At 37.5% G+C, this 13,454-nt stretch overlaps 2 protein-coding genes across 3 annotated transcripts in view; one reads left to right on the top strand and one right to left on the bottom strand.

Annotated features, from left to right (window-relative positions):
- The window catches only part of LOC101743692 (protein I'm not dead yet), a 63,647-nt gene that overhangs the window by 6,678 nt on the left and 43,515 nt on the right, over positions 1-13,454 (bottom strand). The window contains exons 1-14 of one of the 2 annotated variants that reach the window (XM_004929038.5): positions 8,695-8,785; positions 8,488-8,620; positions 8,009-8,156; positions 7,145-7,410; positions 6,356-6,470; positions 5,549-5,646; positions 5,011-5,136; positions 3,710-3,835; positions 3,184-3,298; positions 2,758-2,849; positions 2,334-2,434; positions 1,499-1,591; positions 782-975; positions 15-152 (exon numbers count right to left, since the gene is read on the bottom strand). In XM_004929038.5, coding sequence (XP_004929095.1) covers positions 15-152; positions 782-975; positions 1,499-1,591; positions 2,334-2,434; positions 2,758-2,849; positions 3,184-3,298; positions 3,710-3,835; positions 5,011-5,136; positions 5,549-5,646; positions 6,356-6,470; positions 7,145-7,410; positions 8,009-8,156; positions 8,488-8,537 — 1,662 coding nt within the window. In that variant the 5' untranslated portion in view covers positions 8,538-8,620; positions 8,695-8,785. Of the gene's footprint in view, positions 1-14; positions 153-781; positions 976-1,498; positions 1,592-2,333; positions 2,435-2,757; positions 2,850-3,183; positions 3,299-3,709; positions 3,836-5,010; positions 5,137-5,548; positions 5,647-6,355; positions 6,471-7,144; positions 7,411-8,008; positions 8,157-8,487; positions 8,621-8,694; positions 8,786-13,454 lie in introns of those variants that run through there. The other variant, XM_021349740.3, reaches the window with a different exon arrangement.
- The window catches only part of LOC101736721 (GPI transamidase component PIG-S), an 89,443-nt gene continuing 86,047 nt past the window's right edge, over positions 10,059-13,454 (top strand). Inside the window, exon 1 of the mRNA XM_004928915.5 lies at positions 10,059-10,272. Within this exon, the coding sequence (XP_004928972.1) occupies positions 10,239-10,272 (34 nt within the window). The 5' untranslated portion in view covers positions 10,059-10,238. The remainder of the gene's footprint in view (positions 10,273-13,454) is intronic.

The following is a 13,454-nucleotide window of genomic DNA, read 5'->3' as shown; positions in this document are numbered from 1 at the left end:
GCTTGGATGCTCACCATTCTGGCGGTGGGGATGTGTGCGACCCCGGCCACGATGGCGTTGGGCGGCGTGCCCACGGGCATGTGGAAGGCCATGGAGCACGCCAGCGTGGCCGGGACCATCAGGTAGCGCGGGTCTATCCTCAGAACGCGAGCCTGGAGGAACAGCATACTATTAATATTCTAGTACAACGTAATCACCTCTGCCTTAATATACTCTGAAGTATGTTTTTATTGTCCAGATAAGCTCACAGCCCATCTGGTGCTAAGGTAGCTGTCAGAGACGTGATGTCAAGTCTCTGTGTAAAATACAGCGAGTCCCGCACGCCAGCCAACCCACGTTGCTGCTACGCATGACGCACTCATCACATCACACATCAATAAACATTGTTGTTGATATAAAAATACATTTGATGTTTCTGTTCTGTCTAATCCATTAGGTAGCGTATTCAATAAAGATGAAACTATACTTGTGTAATGTAACTATACTTGAGACCTTAGAACTTATTCTCAAGGTGAGCGGCGGGCGCATTTACGTTGTGGATGTTTATGGGCTCCAGTAACCACCTAACACCAGGTGGGCTGGGAGCTCGTCCACCCATCTAAGCAATAAAAAAAAAATACATAAAAGTATGATTTCTTTATGGAACAAGCCAAACAATGTTACTTAAGGGTGGTCCGGAGGACTTTCCAACGTCAGCGGGCGGGCGCGCTAATTGAGCCACATATTCAAAAGGTCATATGTAATAAACTCTAGTAGATATCGAGACGGAGATAAGACCCACCATGTTGGCCAGCACGGGCAGGGTGAGGTTGGCGATGGCCACGTTGGAGGTGAACTCGGTGATGAACTGGATGACGAGCACCACGACGAGCAGCACGAGCCAGTGCGGCTGCCCGGCGAGCCCCTGCAGCGAGCTGCCGATCATGGACGACAAGCCCGTCGCCTTGCTGCCCTCCGCCAGCGCGAACCCTCCGCCTGGAAACATCCGCTTATTTAAATTCACAGCACTATATTTTGATCGCGATAAACGTCTGCAATTTTTAATTCTTACTCTTTATTATGTATATAAAATCTATAAACAGTTCTAATCGTACTTATTGATAGAATCTTATATATATATATATATATATAAATGAATTGCTGTTCGTTAGCCTCGCTAAAACTCAAGGACGGCTAGACCGATTTGGCTAATTTTGGTCTTGAATTATTTGTGGAAGTCCAGAGAAGGTTTAAAAAGTATAATAGATAAATATGAAAACGCTCGGAATCCAATAAAAATAACAATTTTGTTTTTCCTTTTATGTGTCCCCCGTCGGACGGATTCCTTTTGTTTGTTTTAAGTTTATTTTATACAAAAGTTTAGGTATTTTATTTATCAATTGAGGCACTACGAAGTCTGCCCGTTTAGCTAGTACAGATTAAAATAGTTTGGTACATCTTTTATAATACTACACATTCAACAATAACAGTAATTAATCCACAAGTCAGTAATGCTCACCCAACAAGAACAGTAATCCCCAGGGAATCTTCTCCTTGAGGATGTTCCACGTGACGATGCTGGGCGACGGCTTGGAGGCCGCCAGCTCCTCGTCTGCAAGCACACGGCGGGTCAGGTGTGTTTGTGAGCGACAGATCAATCAGAACTTTTAGTGTTCATTGTACGTCTTTGGGTTGATATTACTTTAATAGTCGGTTATCTGCCAGAGATCACCGTTAGCAATTTCTTAACCCTTTGACTGCCATGTAGGTCACTGGTGCCCTACGCGGCGCATTCAAGTAATTACGCTATTTTTCTCGCAGATCTTCTTACTAAGGCGCCAGAATATCTAGTAGACTGAGAAAGACGAACCTGAAGATTTTTTTTTATTGCTTAGATGGGTGAATGAGCTCACAGCCCACCTGGTGTTAAATGGTTACTGGAGCCCATATACATCTACAACGTAAATGCGCCACCCACCTTGAGATATAAGTTCTAAGGTCTCAGTATAGTTACAACGGCTGCCCCATCCTACCAACTGAAACGCATTACTGCTTCACGGCAGTATTGGCGGCGTGGTGGTACCTACCCGTGCCGAATCACAAGAGGTCCTACCACCAGTAAAAAGATACTGAGAATGAATCTATTTCTAAGAGACCTAAGAGACTAAAACGGATATTAATAAAAAAAATGCAAAGTTAGGCAGTCCGGGCGCTTAGTAACAGAAATCGACATAATTACTTGAGTGCGCCGCGTAGGGCACCGGTGACCTACACGGCAGTAAAAGGATTAATTTTGAAATTTATTTGAATTTAATTTTGTAATTAAATGTGTTGGCAACGAACGATCTACTCACAAGAAGCGTTAGATGAGAAGAACTTGAGGAAGTCCGTGGACATGGGCAGTATGATCATCAGGATCACTATGAACATTGACGTCACGCCGTCTTTCACTTTCCTGAAATTATATAAGGGACATGAGTTGGGAAACGCAGGGTTGTCACAAATTTCTCGACTAATTTTATTAAAACAATGCAATAAATTAATATACTAAACGAACGATATTTCTGACACACAAATACAGACATTGCGCAGAGAGAAATTTTAATTGTGTTTTACAGTGATGTGAACTAAATAACTCATAATTAATAAATTTACAAACCGCCAAATTTGGATTCTGAGTACAACAGCCCTTGATAAATAAATTCACTGATTCAAATATACATTAATTGTTTAGATAATATAATTACAAAGCACTGTCGGAGTGCGTGCAGTACTTACATGGCGGTGAGGACGTCAGCCCAGCCCGGCATGAAGCCTGGCTTCCTCAAGATGTACAGGAGCACCGCAAAGATGAACAGGAAACCTGAAGCCTGAACGTCACCATGGGTTAACTACTCCTCCTCCTCAAACGAACATTATGGAGTCTTACATCTACTTAATAATAATAATTCCTCTTTGGAATCTGTTCAAGAACTCCTTCGAAATTTATTTATTTTTGTTTAGATGGGTGGACAATCTCAGGGCGTACCTGGTGTTAAGTAGTTACCGGAGCCCATAGACATCTACAAAGTAAATGCCGCTAACCACCTTGTGACATGAGTTCCAAGGTTTCAGTTGTCACAGTATTTGTTTCTTAGTGAGAGGAACAGATACGGACGTGGATAATAATAAAATATGTATAAGTGCGTGATAGTAAAAACTCACTTTTTCATGGAAAGTGATGGGTCCTAGACTCCTGTACGTCTCCTTGATAACCTTCATGGTATTCGTGGAGCCGGAGCTGGCGAGGTTCACTGCCTTGGCGGCTTCGCTGTTAGGTCTGCAGGCAGTTATTGTTACCATTAATACATCATGCTCCAGCTCGCGCTGGATGTTCCCACGTGACCCTTCCTTCTTCAAACGAGGCTTGAGAAGAGTCCTTAGTAGCAGACAGGAGACAAGAGACTCGGCCATACCCGCACTGCTCCCTACTGAGGACTACTACGCTCTAGTCTAGCTCTATACAATATGCTGGTACTCTGTTGCAGAAGTCTCATGTCCGGCTTATGGTTAATAACAACAGACTTGGATTGTAATCAAACCTATTTTTACAATTTAATGTCAAATTTACTATTTCCATTTTATTAGTTTAAAGCTTTCGTGGTCACGATGGAACAACTCGTGAACCATAAAATTAGTGCTAGTTATGTCTGCGACTCGCAAAAACTGGACTTCAGTTAGTTCTGTATACCTGAACATTCCCATGAAGGTGATCTGTAACGACATCCACACGAGGAACTGCATCAGCAGCATCGGCGGAGTGCTGTACGCCATGAACCAGAAGAAGTTCACCGAACTCGAGTACTCAGGAAACTCACTGTAATAATAACAGTAATCATCAGTGTTACAACATATTTACTACCTCACTAAGTATGTTTAGCAAAATACAGTTACATAATGAAACAGAAAATGTACACAAAAATCAGTTTATTTATTGGCAAACCTAGGAGTAACACTACAATATTTTGTCTTAGTGTAAAAAACATATGAATTTCCAATATAGATTTTGGTAATAGATTTTGTTAAATTGCCAACTATTTTTTTGTAATTAGAAATCTGTTACTATGTGTACAAGATGTACTACGACCGTTTCCGGTAGCGTCGGGTAATGAGTTATCCCTACAAACAAACATCACTGTACTATATTTAGTAGTGATGTTATCTACAGTGATCTCTATTTAGACGATACTGATGCTTGTAGCGGCACCATGAAGACGCGTGAGATTCAGCCTCCAGCGCCAAGGGCCCAGGGTCCGCAACCTGCTTGCCGTCTCTATACTTTGCCAACTCACATGTGGACTTTTAAACTTCTATACAAAACGAATATATGCGATGACGTAACATTTTTTTTTATAAATACGTCACTGATTGTAAAACTTATAGTATTCGATAAATCATGCAATTAAAAATTTTTTGTGTCTAAGCATCCGAGTATATGTCAACGATTTTCTGTGGATTCAATGGCGTGCAATCAAAAGTTGACTTTTTGGCGGGAACGCGAGGTGTGAAGTTGTGTGATTTGTTTTATTTTGTCTATTTAGTGTTTCTTCAGGTTTAAATGTGTAATAACGGTGGTTTATTAACGGTTTAGTATCTGTGAAAGTGCACAAATTTGGGGAAATGAAACAAAGCCACTGGACGTAACTTCTCGGGATCCTCCAAAAAGTCCACTGAAAAAATCTCAGTTATGACCACCATTTTACTGAGATTATATTTCATCCCATATCATCTCATCTCATTTCATTTCATTTCACTCCATATTATAATTTTTCATAAAAATAAGAATAGAAATTAAAATAAGACATGACCTAAAGGTCTTAGTCACCAGGTCATAAAATCCCTTAAAAAAGCAATCAAAAGTCTGACAACATTTTCGACGTCATGTTGTCTATGTGATGCTATAACCGTTAAGCCTCTAGACGGGGCCAGGCTCCGTTTGTGAAATTTCTGTTTTGTATTACCAGAGTTAAAACCAACTGTATATTTACTTACGAATCAAAAATTCCTTTGAACGCAGAATTCGTTGCTGTCCCGACCAGAGTGCCGCAACCGCCAAGGGTCGAGGCATAGGCAATGCTTAGGTAGTAGCATATAGTTATGTTACTTGGCATTGGTGCTCTGTGGGAATAAAAAAAAAAAATTGTTTCGGATAATTTTGTAATTTTACTATATTCATTCATTCATTCATCATCAGCCTATAGCTGTCTACTGCTGGACATAGGCGTCTCCAATTGTTCACCACTAAGCACTTATACTTACTTATTTTACTATATAGGTTGGGCCAATCTTTATAGCACTTATGTCATTTTGTGATCCCACACAGGCATGTATCACACAGAGAACTCAGAGAATCTGTTCTTGGGCCTCAATGTGAGTGAGAATCATCCAAGTCTATGAGATCTCATGACTACTTTACACTATGTGATGTGTTAGCTGAGGAGCTGATCTTTTTAGAGCAACAAAAAATACGATAACAGTTAACTCTGTCACTTAACAGCAACATTAATGAACTTAATAATTTTCCACTTACTCATCATCAGTGTTCTTTACTGGTCCACTGGCCTTCGCTTCTTTACCATTTTCTGTTGGCTGATTCTTCTTATTTATGTACACGTCACCTAGGCCTTGCTGCGGATAATATTAATGTTACATTAATATGTCAAATTAAAGTTTTCTTTAGCATTTTCACTATATAGTTTTAGATGTGTTGTAGCTGGGGGAATATGAAATCTCTAATGTATGATACACTTCCTCTGGATGAAATTTGTCAGACTTTGTTAGTAAAGTTTAGCGGCGAAACTAGTCGCTAGTACTCCTGGCATTGCTGACGTCCATGAGCACCAGTGACCACTCACAATTACAATAAAAAAGTCTCATTGCAAAACTCTAGTCTTACACTAGTCCTCACTCTCATAAATTTAGTATGTGATCTGTTGCCGCAATGTCTATCTTCTAAATAGATTCTTGTGATGGCTTTCACATGAGTCGTCTATTATCAAAGGTGGCAATCTGTACATTTGGACAAAAAATTTTTATTGATATGTCAATACAGATTTATTTGAATATAATCGTCTCCTTCAAAGAATACGGTTCAAAACCTGCATTAAATAAAGGTTAATAGTTAACCTGTTATTTATCTAAGATGTCGTTCCGAAGAGTTTTGTGACTGCCAATGGAATACAAAGTCAATAATTCGTTTTTCTGATTTACCAATCATTGTCCAAAAGTCAGATTGCCGCCTTTGATAATAGTCGACTCACATACCCGAAAATTTTATATTACTTTTCTTTTATTTAAATTTTTGTTTATATCATTAATTACTAAGTTTATTGTTTACCTGTTCCAAAACTTCGAGTATGGCATCTACGATTGGCACCATCATGGTCGTGGCAGCTGCATTAGATACCCACATAGATATGAACATAGTCACAAACGTCAATCCAAAGTTCAACCTGAAAAAATAAATTGACAAAATCAAAGATGGGGATTAGTTTTCTACTTTATTGCTTAGATGGATGGACGCGCTCACAGCCCACCTGGTGTTAAGTGGTTACTGGAGCCCATAGACATTTACAACGTAAATGCGCCACTCACCTTGAGATATAAGTACTAAGGTCTCAAGTACAGTTTACAGAATGTATTCGTTTTGAATTTGGTTCATTCCGTTCAACCCTAAATTTTGTTGTGGTTTTAATCTACAATTTTAACCCTTTGACAGCCACGTAATTCACTATTGCCCTATGTGGTGCACTGAAGTAATTATGCCAATTTCTGTTTTTTCAGGGAGATTAAAGTACTATTCTCAAGGAATAGAAAAACTTTAGATGATGGTCTGGTGTAACAACTCAGATGACCGACATTAATAAAATATTACATGTCTGGAGTACAGAAAACAAACAAGGGCCTGAAAATTCTTGGTAATTTTATCTTACTTTAAAAGACAGATAATGTAATTGGTAAAAAAAAAAAATGTTTCAAATATTACACATTAAACCTTTAAAACACTCTCTTGTAAAATTAGTCAGTTTTTGGATTATACAGTTTTAATGCGAGAAGACGATACGATTATGATCAAACGATCATCGCTGTTTAGTAAAAAACAAGACTAAACAAAACTTTTACATACCTTCTATGTGAACAGCCTACGACTTGAACTGTCCATAGTGCAACCCTCTTTGGCAACTTGGAGTGCTGCACCCCAGCAGCAATCATCAAGCCTCCCATGAACATCATGTTGGTTTCCTTCATGTAGGCCGCGCAGGTCTTATCCGAATCCAAGATGCCCATAGTCGGGAACAGGACGATCGGCAACATTGAAGTTACCGGTAGGGGGAGGAGTTCGAGGACCCAAAACACTGCCATGATTAGGACCACGTACATACATCTGTAGGCCTGTAAATTGTGTTAATTGGCTGCAATATAAAAATTTATTGACTACAAAATGTGTCATTGAAAAGGGTTTTATTCACAAATCCAATAGGTTTGTCTTTATACATAGAGTATGATGACACTGGAATAATGCAAAGTGGCAAAAACAATCATTTAACCAAGAATATTTTAAAGCAAAAGTATGCATTCATTATATTGTAAATAAAAATAATATTTGCATATTAATGCCACCGCAGCTATAGATTTGGTTTTGAAATATTGTTGCTCATTATAGGTGCATTAATGGAATATTTGCTGCAGTGGGGTTAATATTTTTCTTTTATTTTTTTTTATTGCCCTTGTAGGCAGACTTGCATACGGCCCACCTGAAGGTGAATGGTTACCGTCGCCCATGGACTTCAGCAATGACAGGGGCAGAGCCAAGCCGCTGCCTACCGCTAAATAGATTCTTGCAAGTACCACATAAATACATAAATAAGGTAGCCGCTTAATTTAATCAAATATTTTAATTTTCAATCTTAAATAAATCTATAATTTTTTAATAACTGCAGCAGTAGTTTCACATTACATATACATTTTATGGTACTTTTTTTAAACTTACTGGTCCATTATTCAAGATCGGTATGGGCAGCAGTAGCAGTGGTGTTAGCACTACTATTATAGACTTCCAGTAAATAGATATAAATAAATTTATCCGTTGCCATAGCGATGCACTCGACCCACCCCCAGGGAAGTAGTATGTTTGACCCCTGAAAAAAGTTTTTTACTTTATTACTGACTTTGAATTACTATATGTTCTGGAGCTTAATAGTCGAATGGCTGGTATCAAAATTATTTTAATAGTAATAAAAGTGTGATAATGACTTGAATTGGTAATTTGACTTCAAGCGATCCCTTGGTACTCGTTTAAACATAAGTTTAATAAGCCGCAGATTATGGCAACTTTAAAATGTTTCTAAACTTTAATTTTTTTTTATAATTGAACCTGATAAAATTTAACTAAAAATTAGTGCTTAAGCATTAGTTTGTTTCTAAAATAGCTTTAATGTCATTAGTGTAGTAGTTAAATAATAATTATACCTAATTTCATCATTAACATTTTGTCCATTCTCAACCACGGCGGTAGACATCGTAATTTGTTTCTCCAAGTAATGGACTTGATCGGGTTTCAAAATTTCTTCTTCACGCAGATGTGTTTACATTCTCAAAACATCTGAAACAAAATATCCAAATGTATAAAAGAAGTTTTCGATAAATTTTAAAGTTTCCAATACAAATGAGCGAAACCTTGAATTCAAAACGACTCTAAAATCGCGGAATTTATGAAGTTGGGTACGTGACGCAAGCGTCGCGTCATGTTTAGCCAACATTCACGTAGTGAGACAGATTAGTAAGGTATTGAGCAGACTGTGCGAATTATTTTTTACTTATGTAGAATAATGTCGTGGATTTTTTTATCGTAATTAATGATTTTTGTGGTTTATTTGAATAATCGCCTATCAATACCAACAACGGGAGCCGTAGCCAAGTTTCTCCCTAACATGAAACAGTCTCTTGAGGGCTATGAATATGATTTAAGGTATAAATTCACTTTTAACATACAGAAAATAATTCTTCCCTTTCGATTACCAAAAAATGATTTAAAGATCTTGTGATTTAAAGATGTATTTTTAAGTATTTTATACATGTAATGAACTACACGCATCAATGTGTCACAATGTATTTTTGTGAAATTTCATACTGGTGCTTTTGAGAGCCTAAATGAATAAATACCTATTGTCTGTCTAAATAAATTCTATTGAAAATAGTCTATTGTCTGCTGCGAATCAATAATAAATTTCAATTTCTAGTGTTGGACTACTATACAGTTGAAACTTAGACCTCACATTTATCAAAGAGTGCATTCCAGCAGTGATTGATTTCCATACTTAGATAATTACTTAACACAAGGTGAGCCGTAAGCTCGTTCAGTCATCTCAGCAAAAAATGTGTTAAACATTAGTTATGAGTTAAAAATAATTCAATTACGACAAAAAATATTTTGTCGCACTTTAATTCACACGTTTTTTTTTCTTATTGCTCCCTGATGCACGTATTCTGAACATTGAAGATACATAACCAAAAGACTTTTTGGCGAGAACACGAGAACTGAAGTTGTGTCATTTGTTTTATTTTTTCTATTTAATGTTTCTTCAGGTTTCAATGTGTAATAACGGTGGTTTATTAACTGTGAAAGTGCGCAAATGTGGGAAAATAAAACAAAGCCGCTGGATGTAACTTCTCGGGATCCTCCAAAAAGTCCACTGAAAAAATCTCAGTAAATGGCCACCATATTACTGAGATTATATTGCATACCATATCATCTCAACTCATTTTATTTCATTTCACTTCATTTCATGGCAAGTTTCATATTAATCAACTTCATTTCATTTCACTTCATAATATTATCATTAAGAATTTAATTAAAATAAGACTTGACCTAAAGGTCTTAGATACCAGGTTATAAAATCCCTATATAAAATAACAATCAAAAGATAATGCAAATGACCTTATTTCAGAAATTATATAGAACAGACAAGGCTGTATGGGCTTAGATCCTTTTGCCTTTCCTAATAAGGAAAAATTGTACAAAAAAAAAACGATGACCAACATAACAAAAATAAATGTCAGTTTCATAAATTTGTTTACTAAAACAGCTGATAAACAGTAAATGTGGTATTTTTTCGATTTATAACATACACTTTGAATTCATTTTGAAGGAAAAATAGTGAACAGTGATTGTAATACACCTCGTAATAGTTAGCAATCAATAAACACGGCCAGTGTTGAAAATGGGAAGTGAAAATAATATAAGCAATGCTGATGGTAAGTCATATTTGTAGTTTAAACCCAGTAATTTTACATAATACAAATGATCTTATACACATATATGTATTCTGGGACAAAATAAAGACAATTTTGGCCAGGATAATAAGCATAAAATGTTTTTAAATTATAGGTTATAAATTTGTAAATGCTTTAGGTAAGCAATCTAACAAATATTTAGATTTGATGTAAATAGCTACAATTATATATTTCATTGTAATAACAGATATCATATATTGACCTCGTCACACAGATCAATTTGTTAAGGTTAAAAATCAGAATTTATGTGTGTGCAATAAATACCGTTTAATATCAACAAGATTTTTGTCTTTAAAGAAAATGATACACTCATTATTTGGTTAACTGGCTTCTTCTACTTTGTCTCCACCTTATCCCACTAGGTGGGGTCGGCACAGCGATTTTTTCTGTTCCATTTTCTTCTATCAGCCGTCATCTCAACACTCACTCCTCTCTCTCTCTCATATCGGGCTGCCCAGGACCTATCATTGTGGTGACCCTTGTGCGAGGCCTATCTAGTGGATGTCTATGAGCTCATGATGATGAATGATCTTTTATAACTTTATTCTCATATTTCCTTTTCTTCCTTCTGTTTTGGGCTTTTATTATACTTTTTATATTTATGTATTTTAGTAATTATTTTATGTTTTTTAACTTAATTGAGACTAGTCTCAATCTCAAGGTGGGAGGCGAAAAGATATAGTGACCTCAAAAATAACATGCCCAGTTTCGAATCGAACAACTGCACGCAGGTCAAAAAAGATTGAAATATGTAATTAATGTGTTCAGAAATGACTGCCAAGAAGAAAAAATACATTGTATATTAAAATCAAACCAGCAAGTAATATTTTTCATGATTATAGTAGTAGGGTCTCGTGTGAGCCTTTGAGGCTTTGAGCTCATGACACAGCGTGTGGCGGTATTCTGTTGTCATGTCTCTTAAGCTCCAGTAACTAATCAAAAGCAATTTAGGCTATGAGCTCAGTCATCGAACTAGGCAATAAAAAATAAGTTAAAATCATGATTGACTAAATTATTTGCAGTAATCATGGTTGACTAAATTATTTACTGTACATTTTACTATTGCATCAGCATAGCTAAAACATTTTTCATTACATTTTATGGTGCTTAAATTATCAACATTTTATCTAATGTACCTAAATCAAATATTTTGCCAATGTAGCTAATATTACTCTCAAAAACATGAAAATACTATGAGACGCAAATAGAGAAACAAATAGGTACCTGATACTCAGATTTGTGATTTTCAGGGCTAGCGGTGGTGGTTCTTATTTTCCAAAACAGTTATAGATTTAGAGCTTACATGATTGTGACGCCTTCTTTATGGAATCTAATTAATCCTCCTTGAAGGTGTATGATTTTCAAAAAGTTTACTGAACAACGTATTTTTGAATTTAGAACTCACGAACGACCCATTTGCATTCCCGCTTCTTTACGCGCACGGCACGACACGAGAACCCTCTCATCGTGGCCGCCGGTAACTACATTCCCGATCCTGCGGACAGAATGGAAGGCAGTCGACGTCGCCCAAAACACGTCATGTCGGATCCTCCCGATGCACTAACGGTGCTTTTAGGTACTTCAAGCACCGGTCACCGTTCTCGTCGAACCCGTCGCTTGCGACGAAGGGCTCGACGAGCAAATTAACTCTCAGACACAGCCCACTGAGTTTCTCGCCGGATCTTCTCAGTGGGTCGCGTTTCCGATCCGGTGGTAGATTCTGCGAAGCACAGCTCTTGTTAGGGTTCGTGTTAGCAACGTCATCAGGTTTGAGCCCCGCGAGCTCACCTACAAACGTTAGGGTTACGCGGAAATAGCCTCTCAAGGCTCTCAGCTTAGGTAGGAAAAAAAAAATATATATATACGCGCAACATACAAAATATTATAGCATACAACATATAAAAGCTAAATTCAACCCGTTTTTTACCATCGTTATCGCATATGTACTTACTAATTTTCTTTAAAATTGTACAGTGCTCGCTTCCCGTTTGCTGCTGAGAAACCCGTTTCTTGTCGACCGGTGTGCTTAGTGCAAGTTTTTTAACGTTCTCGATAGCGTAAAAGTTAACTCAAATTTGTATGCAGTTGGAACAGCGTCCCTAGCGGCAAACGTAGGCAAGCGTTCCAACTTTTACGTTATCGATAACGCAAAAAAACTGGCATTTAGAACACAGAATAGGGTATTTATTTCTCAATTCATTTTACGAAAAAAGAATTCGGTTTCTTTAAATGGTATTTACAGTAAGAGCTAAAACATTTCATGATCCATTCGGGATGCTCAAGGCGATGAATTTGTTTAAATCTATTCGGAATCCTCTACATCAGCATTCCTTAATAATACTATAATTTACGTAATTGATGCCACGACTGTATGCCAATATATGTTTTGCTTTTATTTTCTCTTGCTCACAAATTGCTTTGGGATGTTTGAATATGGCGATAGATATGTTGCCAATTCTTATGTAAGTTGTTTTTTTTTGTAGATTATATGGCTGGCAACGGCAGTATGGCAAATGAAAGATATGTTACGCACATAACAGTGGTAGTTAATTTAAAATAAAAAGATAGCATCACTATTTAAGTATATATCTATCAGTACTACGTTTTTTTATTGCCCTTGTAGGCAGATGAGCGTACGGCCCACTTGATGGTGAGTTGTCACCGTCGCCCATGGATTACAGCAATGCCAGGGGCAGAACCAAGCCGCTGCCTACCGTTAAGTAATCTCCACAAGCCTCGTTTGAAGAAGGACATGTCATACCGCTCGGGAAACACCGTGGAGGAGAGCTCATTTCAAAGCCGGATGGTACGTGGCAAAAAAGATCTCTGGAAGCGCACTGTGGATGAACACAGTGGCTCCAGGTAGTATGGATGACCTCTACTCCGGTGGCGGGCGGTGCGATGGTAAAAACGAGATGATGGAATCATCTTAAACAATTCCTCAGAGCGTTTTATGTATGCGTGTTGCACTTTTTGCTAAATTTCATAATTTGTGGGTAATAAATGTGTATGAACAAAACGGAAACTGGAAAAAAAGTTGACAGACTGTATGCCGCCATATTAAAATAAATTCGATCCACGTCCGCGTGCCTGATTTCTCGTCCATTAATGAACACACCACGATCGTCGTAATATCAGTATAG

Source organism: Bombyx mori, chromosome 16, assembly GCF_030269925.1.
Source record: "Bombyx mori chromosome 16, ASM3026992v2".
Lineage (NCBI taxonomy): Eukaryota > Metazoa > Arthropoda > Insecta > Lepidoptera > Bombycidae > Bombyx > Bombyx mori.
This window is presented reverse-complemented; position numbering and strand designations above follow the sequence as displayed.